This window comes from Pagrus pagrus (genome assembly GCF_965226575.1).
Source record: "Pagrus pagrus genome assembly, chromosome: 6".
Classification (NCBI taxonomy): Eukaryota; Metazoa; Chordata; class Actinopteri; order Spariformes; family Sparidae; genus Pagrus; species Pagrus pagrus.
The window spans coordinates 32,533,056-32,558,062 of record NC_140190.1 but is presented as its reverse complement, the minus strand read 5'-3'; the positions used below and the strand labels follow the sequence as shown (position 1 = coordinate 32,558,062).

The 25,007-nt window shown below is 42.6% G+C and overlaps 1 protein-coding gene across 1 annotated transcript; it reads right to left on the bottom strand.

The window, feature by feature from the left end:
* Positions 1-4,113: 4,113 nt before the first annotated feature.
* lonp1 (lon peptidase 1, mitochondrial) lies at positions 4,114-24,714 on the bottom strand. Its single transcript, XM_084355816.1, has 21 exons — positions 24,113-24,714; positions 21,676-21,764; positions 21,159-21,278; positions 20,897-21,056; positions 19,194-19,307; positions 19,026-19,087; positions 18,261-18,390; positions 14,324-14,407; positions 14,163-14,231; positions 13,688-13,839; positions 12,817-12,955; positions 12,483-12,661; positions 11,941-12,028; positions 9,785-9,907; positions 9,585-9,701; positions 9,248-9,388; positions 7,914-8,079; positions 7,665-7,751; positions 7,422-7,549; positions 7,024-7,188; positions 4,114-4,928 (listed from the first exon to the last, which is right to left on the bottom strand). Exons 1-21 carry the CDS (start codon positions 24,680-24,682, stop codon positions 4,773-4,775), a joined length of 3,039 nt encoding a protein of 1,012 aa, XP_084211942.1. The 5' UTR covers positions 24,683-24,714; the 3' UTR covers positions 4,114-4,772.
* Between the last annotated feature and the right edge of the window lie 293 nt (positions 24,715-25,007).

Genomic DNA, 25,007 nt, shown 5'->3' with positions numbered 1-25,007 from the left:
TATCACATGTTAAATGTACTGATCTCACACTATCACATGTTGATCTCACTATCACATGTTAAATGTACTGATCTCACACTATCACATGTTGATCTCACACCATCACATGTTAAATGTACTGATCTCACACTATCACATGTTGATCTCACACTATCACATGTTAAATGTACTGATCTCACACCATCACATGTTGATCTCACACTATCACATGTTAAATGTACTGATTTCACACCATCACATGTTGATCTCACACCATCACATGTTGATCTCACACTATCACATGTTAAATGTACTGATCTCATACCATCACATGTTGATCTCACACTATCACATGTTAAATGTACTGATCTCACACTATCACATGTTGATCTCACACTATCACATGTTAAATGTACTGATCTCACACCATCACATGTTGATCTCACACTATCACATGTTAAATGTACTGATTTCACACCATCACATGTTGATCTCACACTATCACATGTTAAATGTACTGATCTCACACTATCATATGTTAAATGTACCTATTTCACACTATCACACGTTAAATGTACTGACCTCACACTATCACATGTTAAATGTACTGATCTCACACCATCACATGTTAAATGTACTGATCTCACACTATTACATGTTAAATGTACTGATCTCACACTGTCACAATAACCAAGGTGGAAAAAAACCTGAGACACTTTGACGTAATACATACAGGCTATTTAAGGGGCACTGTGTAATTTTTGACTCATAATCTTAATATTTACAATGTTAATGAGGTAATAATACAAACTCAAAAATATGTTACATTTCTTTCTCTAATGATTAACACTGAGTGCACCTTGAGAGTAATATAAAGTATTTATTTTAGATGGACCATTACTACCTTAGAAATACTCTTCATGGAATGACTGAGCGTTTATCTGGAGACACTGAAACACTGTCTCCAGTAACTGATCATGGTGGCTGTGTGTAGGGAGGGGGAGCTGAGCATGGGCTTTGCCTGGATGAGTTGTGAGTGAATGTGAGCAGAGCAGGTTCACTAAAGAAAGTTATGTGTTATTTGTTAGAGACCTGCTTATATTCTGGACCTGACAACAGTGTTAAACAATGCAGGGGCCAAGGGGAAACACCTGGCTGTGACCAGTGACGGCAGCTCATGGAGACGTGGATGTTGCTGTGCAGGATGCGTTAACCGTGCTACCTTTGACCAAGAAAATCAAAAAGAGAGGGGTGGGGCTTGTGTGGTCTCACAGAATTAGAACTTACAACATTTGTTGGATTTGCGAGTGGCAAAACACAGTGGTTGAACACACCAGCATCCTATGAGCGTGGGTATACGGGTGTGGTTTAGGTGTGAACCAGTGAGAGAAGCATCTGTTCATTTGAAAACCACAATGGCAGCTACTGAAGAGGTGAGTGTAGATGCTATAGTATGAGTTCTATTGAAGGAGAGAGTATATTTCATTGAAGGAAGAGCAAAGAACAGCCTGAAGATGTGTCAGCTCTTCTCTCTACTGGCTACAGTAAGAGTTTGATATACCAAATGGCTCAGGTGGTGGTCGCGTCTGCTCTTACTCATTTCTGATTGGTTAAAGTTAGCACGAGATATACAGTAATCCAAAGATGGTTTGTCCAATCACCTGCCAAGTATCTTTTGCAAGTGGCTGCCCTTTTCCAAACAGTTTCTAAGGGCACCTTCCCACATGGTTCTGTGTAACAAACCATGTGCCACCTCAGATTATTTACAGCACACTTATAACTGAGAATGGATGACACGGGCCTAATTTAATACTAAAATCAGGAGAAGAAATAGAAGTCAAAGGCCAAAGGGGCAAGTGCTTGGCCCCCCCCAGGGTCCATATGTACACATACCTGCCTGAGATGGTACTCCAGGGATCAGTAAAGACCTTGCCAGTCCTCTGTGCTCTGGTAGTGTACAGATGAGGGCCAGTCACAGGTAACTGATCATCTGTCAGCACAGTGGACTGCAGTGCTACATGTTTTTACGATTTGTCATGCATTTTCAGTTCTTACAAACAAACAACTTTGAAAATGTAAAAAACAAACAAAAAAAACCCAAATGGCTCCATACAGGAGGTCAGGCATAACCCAAGTCTCCAGAAGCCCTGAGATCCCAAACTGATTTCAAAAGATGTTTTACTACAGTTTTCACTGTAGCTGCTAAGCTAAAAGCGTTAGCACACACTATCTGATGTGGGTTCACAAGCTTGATTGCACGTCAAGGATGTAAATCTTTTCAAATTTTTTTTTTCTTGGTTAAGACATGTCCATTATATGCCCTGTTTATCGTATGTGAGAATTGCTTGCCTAGTGCATACGCGAATGAAGTTTTCTGGCTTCCGCATTAACATCCTGGTTATGCAGCCCATTGAATAATGTGCAGGAGAGTTTCCCCTGCTCCACGCATAGACTTTACATTGTGATGACGACATGGATTTTTAAAACACTTTTCTCAGCTTGAGGGAAGTTATACAAATATAAAACCTCCATGGGTCAAAAATTCATAATAGAAAAAGCCATTATCTAGCTTTTTTACAGTTCTTGGTGTCCTGTCACTTTTTTCTTTTACAGACGTCTCTTTTATAATGGCGCTCTATGTGGGAAACGCTTTTTGCTTTTGGCTGCAGGGGAATGTTTCACTGCAGTGGCCACCAGGCCAGATTGGAAGGCTGAGCAGCACCCTCCAGGGCCTGCTCCTGACCCTGTCACATCCTCAAACCGGCCCTACACCGCTGCTACCGTTCATGTGCATGTTCGTGCATATGCATTTTCTGAGGACGTGCACAACTGACAATCCAAACAGACACAGGATACACGAGCCAGCACTCACATGTACCCCAAACGCGTTGTTAAAGCAAGTATGTGTTCAGCATGAAGACTCATTTATACTCATTTAAATATGGATACGGACGAAGCCTTCTGTCTACACCCTGCATTTATGTCATCTGTATTTCTGCACGCTTTCTAAATGCCCACGGTGTGTCTGGCCAATAGTTCAAGCGAGACACAACCACAGGACAAGAGGAAGACGTTTTTACAAATGGTGGAACTATTTCAGGAGAGGTAATGGCGCTGTGGCGCTCTCTACTGGCTGTATGACTTAACATCCGTACCAACCTGAAGGAAGCATTGAAGTATGTGGGCAGTGAAGGTAATATTGTTTGAAACAAACATATCTATCTTTGTACATAAAGAGAGCATATCTGAGCCTTTACAGTTTTCATGTGATTACTCACACTCGTAGATTTGTGAAATGCCGGTTTGCTTTGGCATATCCAGTACTCAACTTTTTGGGGTCATCTTTGCAAATTTTGAAGTTATTCTGGCTGTCACACGGTCACGTGTCACTGTCCAAGGTTCAGTGCAGTGCTGATGATGCACAAAAGAATCCAGCTTAAATCTCCTTGACTACTAACGATCATTAATGCAATGCATAATAAATAATGTTGCACTTCTACTACTGGGTTATTTGGGATTGTTCGATGTAATGCACTAAAGACAAACAAAAGCAAAAGCAAAAAACAAAAAAAAAAACCACAGATGCCGTCAAATACTGATGTGGGCGTGGATTCCCATGGCATTCAGGTCAGCCCGAATGATTTCAGCCTTCCAGTACGAAGTTTGTTGCTGATCATCTACAATACTTCTCTTGTGCCTCTCTTAACTGAAATGTCAGCATTATTTCCAATTTCTTGACCTTGGCATCAGTAAGCTGTGACAAAATAATATTGACTCGATGCTACTGACAACCCCAAAAGGGAATTTTGAGTTGTATGGAGATCTAAACCATTTAATAACCAATAAATAAGACAGAGATGAAAAACAAATCCTAAGAAAAAACATACATGCAATTTTAACATAAACTTGTTGTATAATCAAACACATTTTATGAAAACTGCCACTTTTCAAGTCAACCAAGATAAATGTGGTATTTGAATGGTTGTTGGTCCGTCCAAACAAAGAACAGTTCTGCTGTATTAGCTGTGGTTAAGTGTACAGTCTCCATCACAAAAACAGTTTGAATCAAACTCAAAAGAAGCAGGATCCATTCACAGGTTCGGAGGTTGTTTAGAACAGATAACAGCAGCTAGCTGACAGTTGTGATCAATATTTAATTTATTTCATCATCATCATCACATCTGGCCAATAATAATATAAGAAATATATAAAAGAGTCCTTCCACGGTCCTGTCTAATGAGAGCTGTGGGTTAGAGGCAGAGACAAGTTTTCACCACAGCTTCTGTATATTGAAGACATCATATCCTGTGACACAGGCCAGTGTTCATCATCACCATCACTTTACTGTGTTTGTCCATCTTTGGCACAGTTAGCTGCATGGTTTCAGTCCAGTGATGTTGTCCTCTGTCACATGACGGTCTTCCTACATTCAGGGATCCTGCGGTGGCTGAAACTGAATTATATGTGAGGGATCACCGAGCCAGCTGTTCCACTGGATGATTTTGGAACCGATGATGTGGAGCCGCTCTCCACATCTGCATATTTGCAGGAATCAGTCAAAAATAAATTACTGGATTTCAATAACTATAACCAGAATGATAATCAGTGTAACGTGGTGACAAACTGGTTCTGTCTTCTGAAGTGCCATGGAAAATAGACCTGGTCCACTGGTCCTTGGCTGTAACTATTCTTGTGTAGCATACAGGGCCTAAAACTTGTTATTGTACAACCATGTGCTGCAGAATGACAAATAAATGAACCATGAACCTTTTAGTGTAGTAGTTCAAAGCAGGTTATGACTGGTTCTGTGGAAAGACAACAGGGTAGATTTGGCTGTAGTGATCCACAAAGTGGACCTCCAGGCCCTGGGTGATGTAGTCTGGCAGGTCAGAGAAGTCCTTCCTGTTCTCAGCTGGCAAGATGATGCAGGTCACACCGGCACGACGGGCCTAACAGGGACAAGACAGTCCAGGTCAGATTCTGGAGCACATTCATTAGAAACCTTGAAACTTATTTCAAAATGACGTTTACATAATGTTGTTGTGTCATGTTACGATATTATGTTGCCATTTATGACATGAGATTCAGACATACAGTAGAATTAAATCTGAAATAGCCTAGCATGTATGCAATCATATAAACTCCACTAATATTTTTCATTATTTCTTTCTATCTCTGTGTACTAAATAAAGAGAAACTCAGCACCACAAATCTGCAGGCAAAGACAGATGGTGTATGTATCCAAGTTGTGTCGCTCTGCACCATGATATGATGATATACAGTATACACCGATGAGCCACAACATCAAAACCACCTACTTAATATTGTGCAGGTTCCCCTTGAGCAGCCAAAACAGATCTGACCTGTCGAGTTTGGAGGCCAGGTCGACACCTTGAGCTCTTTGTTGTGTCCCCCAAGCTTTTCCTGAGCAGTTTTTGTGGTTTATCAGGACACGTTGTCCTGCTGGGGGGTCACTGCCATTAGGTAGTGCTGTTGTGATGAGGGGGTGCACGTGGTCAACAACAGTGTTTGGATGGGTGGTGTGTGTCAAGTGGCTTCCACATGAATACCAGGACCCAAGGATTCCCAGCAGAACATCGCATTGTAACGAGATGATTAATGTTATTCACATGAGCTGTCAGTGGTTTTAATGTTGTGGCTGATCAGTGTACACCTAACTACCCCCAAAAGACAATAACCACTTTTGTTTTTGCTTTCATTTTTCAGGAGTTGTAGTTGAAGATACAAGACTTTTTCTGTGCAGACACAAAATTAATTGCTCTCAAATTTTGAGCGAAAATTTGTTGAAATCCATCTTAGTGGGAACTTCTCCTTTGATATATCAGGATATTGATTAAACAGCATGATAAGTGCACAGGTGTGCAAAGTGGCCACTCCCTTAATTAAACATAACCTGAAAACGTAAATTCTCCAGCCATTTTGGAAAACAGTGTTTCTAAATCATTCTCATGCTTTTTACAGAACCAAGCGTCTTTCGTAGTTTCGGTCCTCGTCTCAGAAAAAGAAAAAAATCAGATATTTTCGTTGTTTTATTTCTTCTGGTCAGCCCAACACTTTCTCCAGTTGCCTCAGTTGAGGATGGGAACACTTCTGATAGCAATAACCTTGTTGGGGAAAGATTTTCCCCAACAAGGGGCAGGACTCTGTAAAGAAGGTATTGATGCTTTGGGCTATATATAAAGTTATTGGAACCAACATTTTGAATGCAGGACTCTTGCCATCTGCAGCACCTGTGATAGCTTATATTTCAACACGTTTTTAAATCATCTCTTCTATCTGGGACTATGCCTTCACTGTGAAAAGCAGCACATGTACTGCCTGTGCATAAAAGTGGTAACGCCAGCTATAAAAGCAACTTTTCTAAGCATTGCATTATAAATCCACTTCACTGGATTCACTTAACATATGTGCCCCTGTGAACACGGTCGAGTTCAGTGGTTGTAGGTTGTGTGTGTGCACTGATTTTGTTGTTATGAGAAGCATGGCCCGGTAAAGGAATGACTACACCCACAGTATTTAGAAATACCCGCGCCCTCCTAATGAACATGAAAGCTTGGAGACACCCACACAGCTGTGCACCCACACCTACCACTCTGCACTCACTGCACTTGTGTAGTGTCTCCAGAGGGAGCTGTGTGAAGTCTGATAAATGTCCTCAAGTGATGTCACTTGTTAGAAAATAAGAAATACCTGAGGGTGTGGAGGATGGATGTGAGCTTACCACACCTCTCTACCCCTCCTCATCTCTGCTGTAGTTTAGCAGCTCAAGGCTACATAAGCATAATCATAACTGGGCCGAATAGTGCTGAGCTGCATTGTGGGTAATGCAGGTGCCAGCTTTTGAAAAACAAGAAAGTTTGGAATAACAAAAGACATGTCAGAAGGTACTATTGAAGTGCAATGCTGAATTGGAGGAAGAACTCTTTCAAACACTGGATATATGAACTGAAGTCAGATAATGGCCTTGTCATTTTATCGCGTTGTCGCTGTGTGTGTGTGTTTGTGTGTGTGTCTTGTACTTACAGCTATAGTTTTCTCTTTGATTCCCCCTACTGGCAGTATTTTGCCAGTCAGTGACACTTCACCAGTCATGGCTACGTTGTGACGCACTGGCTGGTTGGTTGCCAGGGACAACAATGCCGTGACAATGGTGCAGCCAGCGCTTGGTCCATCCTTGGGAGTTGCTCCCTAGAGACAAGTAACAGTTTCAGACAAACAGACAGGAATGATCATTGCTGCCAAAGCAGGAGATTTTCAAACGTGCAGATTTATGCACTACTGTTTTGAAAATGCTTCACACATAAAATGTATTTTCAGTTGCAAACTATTTAGCAGTTAGTATAAACAAGTTAAAAGAATAAAAAGATGCTGCAGAGTGAACAGTCTGTCATTTATTTACAGCACTGTGTTGCCATGGTTACCTCAGGAACATGCAGGTGCAGGTGGGAGTTGACCAGGAATAGATTTTCTGGTTCTTTGGTCATCAGAAAGGCTCTGGCAAAGGTTGAAGCAATCTTTGCACTTTCCTTCATAACGTCCCCCAGCTGACCTGCAGACAAGCATAAACATCTTCAGTATGCTTTCTGTTCAGAGAAGATATCAGAGCAGTGCTCGATTAACCTCTGGCCTGCAGGATGACTCAGTTCAAGGCCTTCCTGACTGACCTGTGACCTCCAGTGACCCCTCTCCTTTAGAGTCAGCTCCTCCAGAGGGACGGCGCAGTGATGTCTCGATGAACAGTGTCGTCCCTCCTACAGAGGACGAAAAGCAGGCAGACCTTCAGTATGTTACATTTTCTACTGACATAGGTGTGTGTATGTATGTATGTATGTGTGTGTGTGTGTGTGTGTGTGTGTGTGTGTGTGTGTGTGTGTGTGTGTGTGTGTGTGTGTGTGCGCGTTTGTCTCTCTCACCCAGAGCAGTCCAGGCCAGCCCCATAACCACACCTGGTGGAGTGACATTGTACATGCGATCCACTGTGAAAACAGGTTTACCCACATAGTCCTGCAGGTTGTCAGGTGTAACAGTCACTGCGGTGTTCTCAGCACTGACGATACTGAATGCCACCTTACGGAAAACCTGACAGGTATACAGAGAAAGGATTACATGCAAAATAAGAATACTGGGGATGTGCTACTGTCCGCTGTGACTCACTGTGCCTTCCTTTGTATACATTACACTTTATATACACATGCACACACGCACGCACTCTCTCTCACACACGCAAACAGCATGTCCTGGTGGTCCACTCAAAGGATAAAAAAGGAGCAGGATTCAGTTATTGTGACATGCAGAATGTTCTGCTGACTAAGACTGAAATCCAGATGAAGCCTGATTCCACTGGCACATCTCTGTGAGCGTATGCAACGCGGTTTTGTTCTGTTCTCCATGCAGCTTCATATCCCACTGGGAGGGTTGCAGGAAGGGAGCGTCATGCCTGCCTGAGTTGCTTGGATTGTGTTTGTTTTGTCATTTTGCTTGATGTTTGTGCTTCTACGATGAGTGAGGAGGCTGTGTAGCTGAATGGTGCTTCTGACCTTGTTGTCTGCTCGGGGTGTTTCAAACTGACTGGATTCTCTTTGCTGTTCAGTTGACAATGTTCAAAAGTTATCAACAAAATGTGAAGAAAAAGCCAGTTTGAAATTATGATATCTATGTATTGTGTTGGAGAGATGTCTGCTGAATTTAGCATGCTAACCAGCTAGCTCCGCCCACTCTGTTCCAAAAATTCTACTAGTGTTTATAACACTAACACTTCCCCGTTCACAGTTCTCCAAGTCTGGACCACTAGCTGCACAGCTAACTGAGCTAACTAGCTAAAGGCAGCGACAGTTAGCAGCAGTTAGCGGTTATTCTAGCAATACGCTGCCACCTACTTGCTTGAGTATGAATTTGTCAGGTGGTCAATTTTTACAAATTGCACCTTTAAAAGGCATCAACAGAGACAGTGTCAGAGCCACCACTTCAAACACACACAGCCCTCCAACACCCCCAACATACAATGTCCCAGTATACCATTTGTTTGCTAAAAAAAAATAGACTCTACGATATTCTCTGGTGAGCAGAGCAGAGAGCTGCCTTCTCTTTGTGAAATGCAGCCGGCTGAACCACGAGCATTGTTTAGAGCGGCCATGATCGGCTCTGGTGGCCATGTAGTGGCTGGAATGTGACACTTCTCAGTGGCCTAGTAATGCATGTGAACTCTGGTTCAGTAAACACAGAAGAACAGAACTTGACAGCATTTTACCTTTTCTACTTGTTTCTGCAGATTCCTGACTCCAGACTCCCTGCAGTACTGTCTGATGAGCAGACTGAGGGCATCAGATGAGATGGAGGCCTTCTCCTCAGTCAGGCCACACAGAGAGCGGAGCTGAGGGACCAGGTAACGCTGCACAGAGACACATCAATGCAAATTAAAAACGTGGTGTACTAGTAAGGCATATTGAATGTATATTTCCTACTTGCTCCTTAACTGAGAGAGCAAACAATCTGCTATTCTTAAAAATATACAATAATCAGAATAATGACATTACATTATTTAAACAGATAACCCTTCTTTCCCTATCTTGTCAGAGTCGTGTTACCTCAGCAATAGCCAATTTCTCCTGGGCCACATATCCAGATACATTTATCATCTCCATCCGGTCTCGTAGAGGCTCTGGGATGGTGTCAGTCACATTGGCCGTGCAGATAAACAAAACCTTCATCGGAGCAGAGAGTGATGGATGGGTCATTATTTACTCCAACTGTGGAATTGTACAAAAAGAACACACACTCTTCTTACCTTTGACAGATCTACGGGAACATCGAGGTAGTGGTCGAGGAAGTTGGCATTCTGTTCAGGATCCAGAAGCTCTAGTAATGCAGAGGACGGATCGCCCTGGTAACCACGACCAATCTTATCTACCTGGTAATGACAGGTTAGAGAAATACACATTATCATCATTATTCTCCAGCACAATACCCGACCTACATCTCCCCACTATTACTTTACTCACACACACTCACACGGTCCAAAAGTCTAACACAACTGGTCAGATTACTTCTGTTTGACATTTCTTGCAAATACAAATTTTTTTTTCATCACAGACGATAACATCAGCTTAAACTGGCATTGGACAACTTTTTGGCTTCTACTTCTAACTCAGCAGTAAATACTGATGTCACAGTGTAATGTCTGTAGAAAAATGATACCCTCTGCGTAAGACTGGTTCCCTATAAACATCACTTTCACTCTGCTACTCAGTCTGACACCAGGCTGAATTTTCCTGGAAAACTGAAGGATGAATACGGCACAAAGAAAGCACGTCTGCCATTGCACAATCTAAACAGGAGGAGGCATTGTTTTCCCCTGTCCCCGCTGGATAGGGAACGCTGGAACAACTGGAAGAACCGTGGAAACTCTACACTGCAAAACAAAAAGAACCCCGCTGATGGAGGAGGCAAAGAAGGTGAAGTGAAGTGATACAAAACAAGGTAAAACAGGGGTCAACAGATGGCATTCACTGGATGGAGAGGGCTTGTTAACTCTGCCTGTTCACAGCACTGAGATCAGGGTTTCTAGCTCGCGCTAGGATTCTTATGGGTGGTTTATGCATTGGACAGTAGCCATGCTGCTACTGGTAGCCAGGTTGCTAACACTGTGTTTGCACACATTACACATCATGACGTTGAGATTTGCGTTTTTTTTTTTTTCAACTATTGTCCCCCAGTTCCCAACTGTTAATCTAAGCATGTGTTCAACGTCTGTTTCTAATCGTATGGATGCAGTTATAATGTGTTGTGATTAAGATCCTGACCCAGCATGCACCACTCAGCTCACTCTGAGTTTTGGCCTCAGGATCATTTCAGACAGAGATAGGAGAGAGGTCAGGCATTTCACAGTCCTCTTTGAGCCTGAAAGCAATAATATCATTCATGCCCCAGTACATATCATTCCTGTACACTGCTAACCAGCAGGTAGAGATCAAGAACGCTTTTCTTTGTTGTAGCTCCAAATATCATTGGTGCTGTAGACCGCACGCATATACGGATCAAAGCACCCCCTCCAGATCCATTCCTCAACCGAAAACTGCATCACTCTTTTAACGTCCAAATAACATCAGATGCAAACTGCCACCGTCTGAATGTGTTGGCCTGTTGGCCAGGGGGAGCACACGACTCCTTTGTGCTGCAGAATAGTTCCGTCGGGAGCTGGTGGAGATGGGTGGCTGATTGGTAAATCATTTGTAATTCTAAAAACCACCATCCAGTTTAACTTTTATAAAACTCCATTTTATAAAAATGTAACAGGTGGCCGAGGTTATGCCCTCACTCCATGGCTGATGACCCCCTGGCAAATCCCTAGATGAGACAGGAGCGTCCTTACAACCACCGGCACACCTGCTCTGTGTTAAGAGCGCACAATTGGGCTGAAGGCCAGGTGGATGTGGCCTGACACTGTGTTTTTGACGTTCCTGAAACGCCAGTGCTGACGCTGTGGACGGTCACGTGTTCACGTTGTTTTATTTGATTCAACAATACCTCAAGTTCACTGCTGCTGACATTCTTCTTCTTCTTACTACCTTTATTTGGTGGCATCTCTCCAATCGCTGTGCCAGTGTAGGCTATTTGCACACGGCACAACACCCTTATATGGTGTTTAGTGGGCACGACCTATGCTAATTACAAACCACATTTAAGAGAATGTTGCTGCATGAGGCCCAATGTTAGAGATTTCCAATGTGGTCTCAGGCTTTTGGACCCTACTGTATATACATATATATGGATACACTCAGTCACCTACAGTGACTTAAGTTAACTAGTTGGCAGAACAAATCTGTTCATTGCAGGCAGTAAGTACGACATGAGCAGACTTAATCCAGTATTATTAATGTTGCTCTGATACAGATTTATATTAAACTCAACAGACAACTACAGGAGCAGCATCAATATACTGACCTCATCTATGAGCACCAGAGGGTTCTCTGTCTTGGTTTTCTTCAGACACTGGATAATCTTCCCTGGCATGGCTCCTACATATGTCCTCCTGGACACACAAAACACATTTTAGAAAATCTGTTAATGGAATTTCAGCTGATGCAAAGTCTTCTAATGCAGAGTCATGGCTGTAGACTGCCTCTCTGCTTCCTGTGCTGGAGCCTATTCTTTCCCCAAGAGCTTAGAGACAGAAAAGAGATTATACTCTATAGATTTATGCAATATAAGACTAACATTATCTGTTACCATATCATATCAGCAACAACAAACAGGTCATTATAAGTTATTGTTATCTGCCCTGAAATTTTACATAAGTGCATCTCTAGTTGTCACCCATCACATAGTTGTTTCTGTTATGTTAATTCTAGTGTACAGCTGTTGCCTCATCAATCTTCATAACCATTTCCCACCCAGCATCTGCCCAATACCAGGGACAGAGCTCTGCACAGGACACTGACACTGACAGTTATCATCAGTAATAATGACAGTATAGACTTCCTGACCTGTGTCCTTTAATCTCAGCCACATCGGTCATGCCTCCGACGCTGAACCTGAAGTACTGTCTGTTGAGGGCTCTGGCTATTGAGCGGGCAATGGAGGTCTTTCCTACACCCGGAGGACCATAGAAACACAGGATCTTCCCCTGGGTGGAGCCACGCAGCTGACTCACTGCGATGAATTCCTGCACAAGGACAGAGAGGCGTTCAGGCTCATTTCTACCAGAAACACCTGCACAGTTTTGAGGAGCTAACAGATGTATCTGAACATTTGCCATCTGAGTAAACAAGCAATTTTTCAATCCTTGTCATTTTAAATGTTGTGTTTGCATTTGCTGACCAATATGCGTTTCTTGACATCGTCCATTCCATAATGGTCTTCTTCCAGAACCTCTTTGGCTGTCACCAATGATAGGTTCTCTTCACTGTTGGTACCCCAGGGCATGCTGGTCAGCCAGTCCAGGTAGTTACGGGTTACACTGAAACACACAGTTGTTGTTCTTTGTTTGTTATAGTGTAAAGCAGAACACAAATATGTTCAGTATCCTCAGTGTGAAATGTGTCCTGCAAACGTGCTGAGGGCACTTCCTTCCTCATAAAACAAAATTCAAATTCAAAGTCATTTTTTGGAACATAGACGTAGATATTGCTACTCTTCTTTCCTCACTGCAACTGATACTTTCTTGGCATGTAATCACTATATGTTAACCCTTGGGATAATGTGAACCCAACAAGCTACAGCAGCAGTTTCAGATCTGCAGGTTGAACAGGTGATATGCATCATCTTCTGTTAAAGCTGTTGCAGTGACATAAATGCTACTTGCATGCATTAGTTCACTTTACTATGGTCTGGCCTCGAGTACAGCTGCACAATTAATTGCAAAATAATCGAAATTGCAAGAAGCTGCAGTTATTTGATAAAGGTAAGATGTGCTGCCTACAAATCATCTTATCCTGATGTAAGAAAACGTGTGTTTGGTACAGACCCCAACAACTGTCACATCATCATGACTTTAATAGTTTCTTTAAGTAAAAGTGAGAAGTGTCATGCAATAATGATCATATGTACAGCCCTAGCCTAAAGTATCCAACATGGAAAGAGTGAATTTCCTGTGCAGCATGACTGTCCTGGTGAAATTGGAAGTAATATTTGAGAGATCATAAATACTAATAACAAAAAAATACAAAAAAATACACAAAAAAAGACCAACTTGAACTCTGACGAGTGGTTGTCCAGCAGTCCCAGTTTGTTGAGTTCTTCATTGATGACGTCCATTATGTGCTGAGGGACGGTCCTCTCTTTGAGTCTCTCTCTAAACTTCTCCTCGATAGCTTCTTTGTCCTCTTTTTCCAGACCCAGCTCCTGAAAACCCACAGCCACTCACATTGTTTAAATGGGTCCAAGTTCAAAGACCTTGCTCTGTCTCTAGTCTCTGTTCTGGGATCAGCCTCAGTGGTGGAAATCACAGCACAGCTAACATAAAGATACCACCACCGTACTGTATGCTGCCTATCAATGTACAGCTGATCGTGTGATATACGGCATTTTACAGTCACATTGGTGATGTGATTGTCTCACAGTAACACACAAACTGTAAAAAACATTCTGCAATTCAGTACAGTGGCCCTGCAATTACTGCATAGGACAGGGTCCCTTTAAGGAAAACATGGGGTCCACGTGCCTACCTTTTTAATGATCTTGAGCTGCTCCTGCAGCAGGTACTTCCTGTGAGTCTGTTTGATCTTCTCTTCCACCTGTAAGCAGAGCAGGAAGACAGATGAATGACTGAGAGTGATAGGTGATGAGTATCGTAGCTGATAAACGTTGATCTCTGATGACCTCTGACCTCTCGGCCCAGTCGCTGCTGCAGTTTACTCAGCTCATACTCCTTCTTCAGCAGAGACAGAGCCTTGTAGAGACGCTTTGGGATCTGTAGAGACACACAGCAACAGGTTTCAAGGACATGCACATACAGTAATATGCCAACCTAAATGTAAAGAAGTAAACCAGTGAAGGTGGATGATCTGATCTAATAGACAAAAAGTATTATAAGGGAAGTCCTTTTGTTTCCCGGGATTACTAAGGATGCACAATTACAATTTCTTTTTTTAAAGTTTGACTTGCCAATTCTGATTTTGATCAACTCCCATTGTCTTTCCAAGGACTATAATTGACAGTATACACACACATCTGTATGTTCTGAATAAAACATGGACTATTAAATAGGCCTTACTCTTACAGGACAGGACCTTCTCTCATTCTTCAAAATAAAGTGCTCTTTTTACTGGACAGAACTTTTTGTACAAATACAATCAAACCGAAAATGGATTGCAGTGTATCCCGGGCAGCAGATACTTCTGTATCTGTTGTCAGATGGCAGCAGGGTGAACAGACTGTGGCTGAGTGGGTGTTGTCTTTTAGTATCTCTGGGCTCTGTGCAGACATCTCACTTCACTGATGTCCCTGATGCTCTGTAGATGGTACCAGTGATGTTGCGGCTGTAGCTCAGGAGGTAGAGCGGGTCGTCTAGTAATCGGAAGGTCACTGGTTCGAATCCCGGCTCCGCCCAGTTACATGTCGAAGTATCCTTGAGCAAGATACTGAACCCCAAATTGCTCCTGATGAGCAGCTGGCGCCTTGCATGGCAGCCTCCGGCATCAGTGTATGAATGAATGGGTGAATGTGGCATGTGTTGTAAAGCGCTTTGAGCTGTCCGAGAGGACTGGAAAAGCGCTATATAAATGAAGACCATTTACCATTCTGGTGGTTTTAATCACCTGCTGTAGAGCTTCTTGTCCTGGGCTGTGATGAACCATGCCAGTTTGGGATGTTTCCAGTCAGGATGCTTTCTATTGCTCCTCTGTAAATGTTAACAAGAATTTGGCTTGGGGTCTGCTTGTAAGGAAGTCCATTAGCCAGTTGCAGAGTGTTGTACTGCAGCTCAGAGTGTTTAGTTTCTCAATCAGCTTCATGGTGAGATTGTGTTGAATGCTGAGCTGAAGTCAACAAACAGCATCCTGATGTAGCTGTTGTTATTCTCCAGGTGTGTGAAGACTGAGTGAAGGGCAGTAGATATGACATCCTCTGTGGATCCGTTGGTTCTGAAAGCATACTGGTGAGGGTCCAGGCTGACAGGGGTGTTGTCTTTGATACGCTGGAGAACCAGTTTTGGGGGCCTCCAACCCCCTACTGGTCTCTTCCCCTTCCTGCCTTTGGTTTTTTATTTGCATTCAAACTAATCAATGCCTTCCTTTTTTATTTTACCTTTTTTTTTAGTATGACCTACAAACTGGAGTGGGATTATTTTTTTGTCTACGGTATACAGTCGTGGTCAAAAGTTTACATCCGTTTGCACATTCACGAAGTTTGGTTCAATAATGAATTCATTACAGGTCGTCTGAAAATGTGACCAAATCTGCTGGATCAAAAAAACCAAACAACAACTTGAACAATCAATCCCGGTTGATTATAGAAAGTTGTGTGAATCAAATGTTCTCTGTAGCATGGCCTCTTGGCATGGTACTGCTGATCTAATCAGCAAGACATTAGGCAACAAGTAATAAAAGGGGAAGTCCTTTTGTTTTCCCATGATAACTAGAGATTACAATTACAATTTTCTTGGCTGGTTCTTCTTCTTTTCTTTTTTTAAGTTTGACCTGTCGATTCTGATTTGCATCCTTCTTTGTAGCATGGCCATGAGCCAGCAGATTTGGTCACATTTTCAGAAGACCTATAATAAATTCATTATTGAACCAAACTTCATGAACGTTTTTTGTGATTTCCATCACAGAAAAATGAGAGCTGTATTACTCATTGGTACTGAAGACTGCCATGATATACATGTTCTTTACAAGTGGATGTAAACTTTTGACCATGACTGGACCTGGTCAAGGATATTTCCTCCTCTGGTAGGGATCTGGACATGCTGGTGCAATTTAGGTAAAACAGTTCTGAGGTTTGTTTGATTAAAATCACCATCTACAATAAAACATTCCATCCAGTTGATTTGCCATGATGCTGCTGATGACATCATCCAATCCTGCAGTGCATTTTTTGAGTTTGCATCTGGGGGAATGTACACAGCAGCGAAAAAAAGAAAAAGAAAACAACACTGGTGAATTCTCTAGGCAGATAATATGGTTGAAATCTCGTGAATCCACTGTCCATCCACTTTAACTCTGTTTGAGCACCAAGCATTATTTATGTAGATACAGAGCTGCCCTCCTCGCCTGTGTCCTGTCGTTTCTGAACAAGGTCCACTCATCCAGTACAACAGCTTATTCCGGGAAATTCGGGTTTAATCAGTTCTCTGCGAACAGAAGTCTCTGATTTCCCGTTCCTATTTGAGCCTCAGTTGCACCTCATCCACGTTATTCTCCTGTGACTGGACATTAGCCAGAAGAAGGCTTGTTAGAGGAACTGCTCTTGGTCCAAGTTGGGTCAGCTTAGCTCTGATGCGTTAATTCCCACATGTCTGGCCGCTCAGCAGATGTTCAGATCAGCTCACAGTCTCCTGCACTTAACACAAAAACCACACTTCCCTTGTCTCTCTATCGCAGGCAATGCGTGCCTTGGTAGGAAGGGCCTTAAGTGTAGTGTTTGGTTTTCAGAGGAAAAGAACTGTTTTTGTGACTATTGTAAATACATGTTTATCAGTTCTTTGAGTTATTAATAAATAACTATGCATAAAAATATGACAGCTGTGTGATTATTAGTCATGATATACACTGTTATGGAGCTTAATAGGGAATCAACCTAGCAGATGAACCCTTGATTGTTCTATGAATTAATTCAATGTGAGTATAAGTACAGGAATCCTGCTCCTACCTCGGCCCGATATTGCAACATTTCGCGAAAAACTTACCAAAATGTAAAACATTTGAGAGCCCTTTTTCTATACTTTTTTTCCCCCCATGGTTAAATCCAATCACGTGTAAGTTTAAAGTTAATGCTGGATAACAGTTTAAATTGGAGTGAAAACTTTTGGTGCAACAGAAACAAATTTAATCCAGGTTTAGGTTCTAGGTTAAGCTAAACTAAGGTTTAACTTAAATCTTTCTTAATTTTAAAATAGTTAGAAAAGGAGGTTTAACAAAATAAAGCATCGGTGCCCTAGCACCCTGTACTGAGTAGCAGACATTGATATAAATCTTGTCTCTGTGCCTGCAATTACAAATGTAAATCTAATCTAATGAAAAACTGAGACGTGTTCTTTATAAAGGTTGGAAAGTCTTGTTTTTACATTTGCCAAATTCACCACTTAGTTCACATCTATAAATTTGTTCTCCTGTAACTAAACATACTGCTTGAAAAAAACAATCTCATACATCTCACCTTTGTGTCATTTGTCCAGATGTGTTTTTTTTTTTGTTTTTGTTTTTTTTAATTGTAGAATGGTCTCATTGCTGCCTCGTCTGGCTGATGGGGTAAAAAAGAAGCACCTACTATGACTGTGGTTCACACCAACCACAGTTACAGTGGGCGTGTCCTTTCCCTACTAATGCTAATACTACCATTCTCGCCCTGCACATCAGAATGTGGAGAACAGGACTTGATACTTGAAATCAAACTTGGGCAAGCTGTTTAAAGTTGACACTCACGCTTAATGTGAACATTTTTCAAACAGTATGGTTCAGTTGAAGTTTCTGGTTTGGTAACTGCTGATTCATTCAACTTTCCCGCCTCTGTTAAAGAGCAGCACACAGCCACTTCCCCCAGCTTTCATATAACACAAAGTAGATAGGACAGTCCCAAACAGGCCTTTAAGCATGCAGACTGCTCACATTGATCTCCTCCAGGACATCCTGTAGTTCATGCGACTCTGCTCCAGTCAGAGCTGCTCCCATGTCGCTGAGGTAGATGGGATTATCGACAACTCTCTGACCAGCCTGCATCATCTGGAGGACTGACTCTCTGACACACACACACACACACACACACACACACACACACACACACACACACACACACACACACACACACACACACACACACACACACACACACACACACACACACACACACGTTTAAATTATTTTTCCAGGACATGTCTTTTTCTCCTACATGTGTTTTCCATGATTGGAACAATTGGTAACTGTTTTCCAGGGTGTGTGGGAACCCTGTTCACTGCATCACGGTGCACAGTGTTGTCATTGTACACCATGTTGTTCCAGCAATCATCATCATAGTGTGATCAAAGCTGGGAGACTCATAACAGAGATACCTCACGTGAATGTGCACAGGTCCTTTATCGTTTTGGGTTGGGTAGTGGTTAATGAGTTCAAGAAAATATAAAAGGAGGATGTAAACATCTAAACCCTGTAATAATATTACTTAAGGATGTCTCAAGCATACTAAAATACTACAGAACACTATGGGAAATATTATTAGGAAGCTGTGAAAAAAGAACCAAGTAGTTGTCAAAAATAAGAAAATGGCTTTACTAACTTTAATTAGCCTATAGGCTGAGTGGAACTGCAAGATGTAAAATGTAAATACACATTTTTATAAGGACAGACTGTGGACAGGAGTTTAGTGTCAGAACTGACCTGTAGAGGGGGTTGAGTGCGATGATGTCCCTGATGGTCTTCACTATCTCTGCTGTCAACGCCTACGGGACACAAACATCGCAGAGATGATAGTTTTTACATTTTACTGCTGTCAGGATGTTCTTTACAAGTTTTCAGCACAACTGTGTTATAATGTGTGTTTTGTACCTTGACCTCCTCTGTAACAGTGAACTGTTCATGTTGAATATTGTCCACTTCGACCATCAGAATGTTGGAGGAGGGCAGAGGCTGGAGCTCTGGACTCAGGTCTGCTTCTGAAATCTGAAAAACAACACTGTTGAAATTCTTCCTATCCATATGAAAATGTATATAAACTATAATTACATGTACTATCAGCCCTAATAACCTGTGGCCCTGGCTCTACCCAGTTGCAGCAGTTTGATGTCATGAGCGCTGCAACAGCGTGCTGCCCTTCTTTTTTTCTTGGGTTAGCAAATCAAGTTTAAGGGTGCATACCGCCACATACTGTATCGCAGCAGATGTAGATGAATGAGAGTGGTTTTGTATTACTGGCTGTATTTATTGGATAGAATTTCATACTTGGCCAGTAGCTGATAACTTACATTTCCCATTATTGGGCTGACAATCTCTAACCTGATGTAAATCAGGCACTCGTCCATTGTAAATGTTCCCCTCTGTGTTCAGTTAGGTCAGGTTTGTGTTTGTCAGTAGGGATGCACAATTATTTTCCTGTTTACTTTTAGTCTGTACTGCAGCTGCTCTTACAAAGTACATACTGTTACATGCAGCATGCATACAATTGGGACATACTACTTTGTAATGACAGTGCGCCTTGAGCCCTCTTTGCCTATATCTGTCACAGCCTTAGTACAACATTTTCAAGTGCAAAGAACATTGTACTGACACTTAACTGAGTCGTCATCTGTCAGTGAGCTGTGAAATGTTCTCTCAGCTTTGTTTATATTCATGTGTCACGTCTTCCGATGAAACAGAAGAAGAAGAATACGAAACAGAAGAGGAAACAGAGGAAGAAACAGAGGAAACAGAGGAAACAGAGGAAACAGAAGAAGAAGACGAAGACGAAACAGAAGAAGAAACAGAGGAAACAGAAGAAGAAGACGAAACAGAAGAAGAAGAAGAAACAGAGGAAACAGAAGAAGAAACAGAAGAAGTAGTAGCAGTAGAAGTAGTAGAAGGAAAAGAAGTAGCAGTAGTAGTAGAAGAAGAAGAAGAAGAAGAAGAAGAAGAAGAAGAAGAAGTAGTTGTAGAAGAAGAAGAAGAAGAAGAAGAAGAAGAAGAAGTAGTAGTAGAAGAAGAAGAAGAAGAAGAAGTAGTAGTAGAAGAAGAAGAAGTAGTAGTAGTAGTAGAAGAAGTAGTAGTAGAAGAAGTAGTAGTACCATACCATGCATCTCTATTTGTTAGGTCTGTGTAGTCTGTTCGAATCAATTTATGTTAATCTAGCAGAGTTTAAGTTCTGTTGAGTAGACCTCTTTGTGTTTTGTAATTTTGGGGTGGATCAGCTGTCATTTCTGCCAGCTATGTCTCTCACAGTCTCCCACGTGAAAAGGATTAATACAAATAACACTCAGCTGCTGTGTGTCTGCACAGTATCACCCTTAAGGCCAGTCATAGACTATTTTGTCAGAAAACAATTAATGACATGGGTTTTTTGCGTTCCATCCGTTTGTCCACTTCTGGATAAGCCAGGAGCTGGACGGAGTCAGACACTGCCAAGACGGTGACGACACTGAGCTTGGGTGATGTCATGGACATGATACATCCGGATTCATAGAGTCCATGCTAAAGTGTTTGAATAATGCTTGAGGGCTATTGACTGACAGCATGTGTAGAAGGCTGAGGAGGTGGCATGTGACGGTCATGTTACAGACCTTGTCCTCCAGCTGCTCTGCCGGAGAACTTGGCTGGTCCTTGCGGCCTCGTTTGGCTTTGCGTCTTGGTGGAGGTTGGGGTTGTGACTCAGACTCTGTCCACTCAGGGGATGTTCCTGTCTCCTCAGGCTCCACCTCCAGCTGTCTTGTGATCTGGATCCTGACAGACCAGAGAATACATATAGCAGAGGCTACAGAGTGCCATGGAGAGGATCATTCCAACCAATCACTACATCTTTTACCAGTCACCAGTGTCTCTAACCTGCGGTGTCCCATGACAATCATCCTCAGTTTGTCTCCCAAGTCCTGCATCTCATGAATCTGAACAAAGGTCCCTGTTGAGTAGATGGCATCTAAAGACTCCACCACATCTGACTCATTACTGCAAGAGACACAAACAGTCATTACTACCAACATGCAGGCAGCACGTCAAGTTCTTAGCACATTTCACTGATAACTACGGACAGTCTACAGTTAGTACTGAGGCACTGTCCTAGTTAGTAGATCACATCAATTTATGGCATTTTTCTAAATGGATAAAAAATAGATTGCATTCCTGAAAGTATCCTGTTTCGCACCCGACAAAGCTTTTATTGTGAAGCAGCAGCAACACAAAATGTTCAGTTTGCATTACATTAAAGGAGAGCAGCCAGCCCATTAACAGGAAGTTTTACAAATCAGGTAAAAGCCAATAAGATCAGACTGTAAAGCACACGGTCAAGGCAACAGATGTCCCTCTCAGGCCTGTATCCACCGGAGGAGGGAGTCATCTCACTTACCTGTCATCTTTTTTCAAGAAGACTCCAGCATACGGCTGAGCCAGACGAACCTTCCTCCTCAAGAGCTCCATCAATGCTTTATTCTTCACCTAACAGGAAGACAAAAATAAGCACATCGAACACACAAGTCAGATCTTAGGTCTTTGCCTGCAATAACAAATCTGTAAGTCATGCTCTGTAACATGGAGGGAGACACAGCACTGCTCCTCTGTTATAAACAGTGTGTTCATTAGTCTTCTCAGGGCTGGACAGTGGGACACAGGAATCAGTCTGTGCAGGGTTTCCCCCAGTGTACTACAAGCCTGGCAGGCTGCCAGGTCTTACTTGCCCCCCCGCCAGGCTAAGCATCGTTTATTTATTTTCTTGAAATCAGTTTTTGCGCTCCATCAACACGTGATCAGGTGTCTTTTTCATCACCTGACAATGTCACAACTTCGTCGCGCATAACGGGACATGTCACGGACATCATGCTCATCAGACCGCTGCTTCACCAGCTGACCGAGAGGAACTCGACGTCGACCTCGCAGCCGTTACCGTGAGCCGAGCCACGGCTCTAGAGGCTCAGCCAGCTGCTGCAGCGGCTAGTAGCTGTTAGCTGTTAGCACGTCGTCCCCTGCAGCGTCAGAGCTCCGGACTTCTGTGAGCCGAGCTGCTTTCACCAGATGTGAAAATGACCCAGCGTTTCATTTCTCAGCTCGTATGGTTCGCGTTTACACACGTTTGTTTTCTCTGGTCCAAACAGTAGATTACAGAGTATCTTTGGTAGATCCGTGATTGTCACGTTTCCATGACAACCGGAAACAGACGCGTGGTCATGTTTACGTGACTCCAGATTGTAAAAATCTCTGAGGAAAAAAACAAAAATCTCTGGAGACACCAGGCAGTTGTTTTTTAGTTTTTAGTGCAGACAGTTGATATTATTTATCTAAATAGTGTTTTTATTATTTATTTATTTTTGTGGTTGGTTGAACAGCATTTCAAGAGTGCAATCTGTAAGACCTGGTGTTACATAAATGTCTTATAATAACACATGATAATGATCATATTTTCAAATTTCCAGTCAACTTTTAACATTGATCTTAAAGCCTTATGGAATCACTCCTTCTAAATTCTACTACTCCAGTAATGAGTCTGTTACCTATAGTGCCCTGCCATCAGTCAATGGTCAGGGTCAGGCCCCTGACACAAAAAAACACGCTTGGGCACCAGTGGGCCGCTGATGGGCCACCCTACCACCGGGCTTAACAAGTTTTCTGGGGGAAACCCTGTTGTGCAATGAATGAAATGACCGCAGCAGCAACAGTGCAGTCTCTCTCTCTGTCCATTCATTATTAATATGAAGAAAAGAGATTTCAAACAACATGAACAAATTCAGACATTTTGTAAAGCCAATATAATCACCTGAACTCCTTCCTAAGAAGTTTTACAGCACTAAAACAATGTCACACTACTTGTGCCTTTGCTTCTAAGAGAGGCATCACATATTTGAGTAACTATTTGCATGATTTGCACTTTAACAAGGAACACTGTGCAGTTTTTCTAGGAAAGACAGTCAATGGTTTACATCTGAACTACTGAGAGCTCTGCGAAACAGAAACTGCAAACATTGTTCTTAGATCAACGTGTTTTTAGGTGATGACTGTTTAAATAAAAGTGACATCTGTGTCACCAGCCTGAAAATATGGAGTAATGAGGGGACGGTCTTTGAAATGACCACACAGGGAACACAGTTTGGGGACTTTCTAATGATTGATCATATTATTGCCATGATAAAGCAAACACACGTGTCTTTGTTTTTTAAGACAACACTTTATGTTTTTGGTTGTGAAGCGGTTGTTGAAAAACACATCCTAGATATATAACTGTGGACAGCTTTACACTGTGTGGTCCAGCTTCAAACTGCACTTGGAACACAGGAACAGTCCAACACAAGAGACTCCCACTAACACAGTCCTTTTCCTCTACATGAAGACCAGGCAGACTTCATCTGAGGAGCAGCAGGGTCACTCCATGCCAACTCACAACTCTTCTCAGTTCATGTCAGGGACTTATAACAAGAACAAGCAAACTCCTAGAGCTGTACTCCTGATGCTTACTCGAACAGTATTTTAGTTATGATTTGAAGTCCGGTCCTCGAGCTGAGGATGATTGTTGTCATGATTCTTTGTACTACTGTAAGTCACCAACTGCTTATTTTTCACTGGGCTGGGTTGAATTTGTACTGATCACTGTGGAAACCCTCAGGGTAGTGAACAACATGGATTCGTTTTAATAGTTGTTGCTTCATATTTCACAGTAATCAAACTAATATCAATAAATCATTTTGCACCTCTCATTCTTAAACATGTACTGTATATCCAAGAGTTTCAGTCCAAACGGTTTCATCATACCCTTCAGCCCAATGACAAGAGGACATGCAACGTTACATCATCCTCACCTCTATGATCTTGATGAAGCGGGGGAACACCGGGTTCCTGCTCACAGCGATCAGCGGCACGTTGGGAAATACCTCCGGGACCATCATGGGGGTGAGAGCCGTCATCTGAGCTCCACTGTACGGCACTCCCCCATCTCCCCCGGACTCTTCTCCCCCGGAGCCTTGACTTTCCCCGCCGTCCTCTCCAGAGAAGCCTGCACCGCTAGCCCGGTTCCCGAACCTCCTGTCCAGACTCACGTAGGGCGGAGGGGCCGGTGTCAGGAGATCGGCTTGGCCGCGGAGAACAGCCCCGACCCGCATCCAGCGATGACATCTGGGGGTCAGCCTGCTGCCAGCTTTCGTTGATGCGCTGACTTGGATGTTGGAGAAGCGGTTTGTGCATGTTTTATGTGAGGTCCTGGTGCTGGTATAGAACCACGGGGGCTGGAGCTGGCTGTGGGCCGGAGTACCGCTCAGGGGGTACCGAACACAGCCGGTTCTGAACGACGCTGACGAGTTTGGTTTTACAACAAGGGCAGAATTTCTGTACAGCTGTCTCGCAGCGCCGAGCATCCTTATGCAGGTGGCCATGTTGGTCTAGAGCTTTCTAAAACACGTGACCAACCTTCTTCCGTCGATGTTTGATGACGTAGTGGTAGTTGCATCATGGATCTATATGAGTTGCATTCATAGACATATATACATATATATGTATATATGTCTATGGTTGCATTTTACTCTGGTGCGTTCCATTGCACTCGGAACTTCTTCGATTTCCTTTATTAATAAATCACATCATTACAATAATAACAGCAATGAGAACAAATCTTATCTTACATAGTTTTCTTCATAAAAGGAGATTATATCTCTTTTTCTTCATGTTAATCTTGGTCACACGTAACATTTCAAAAACATT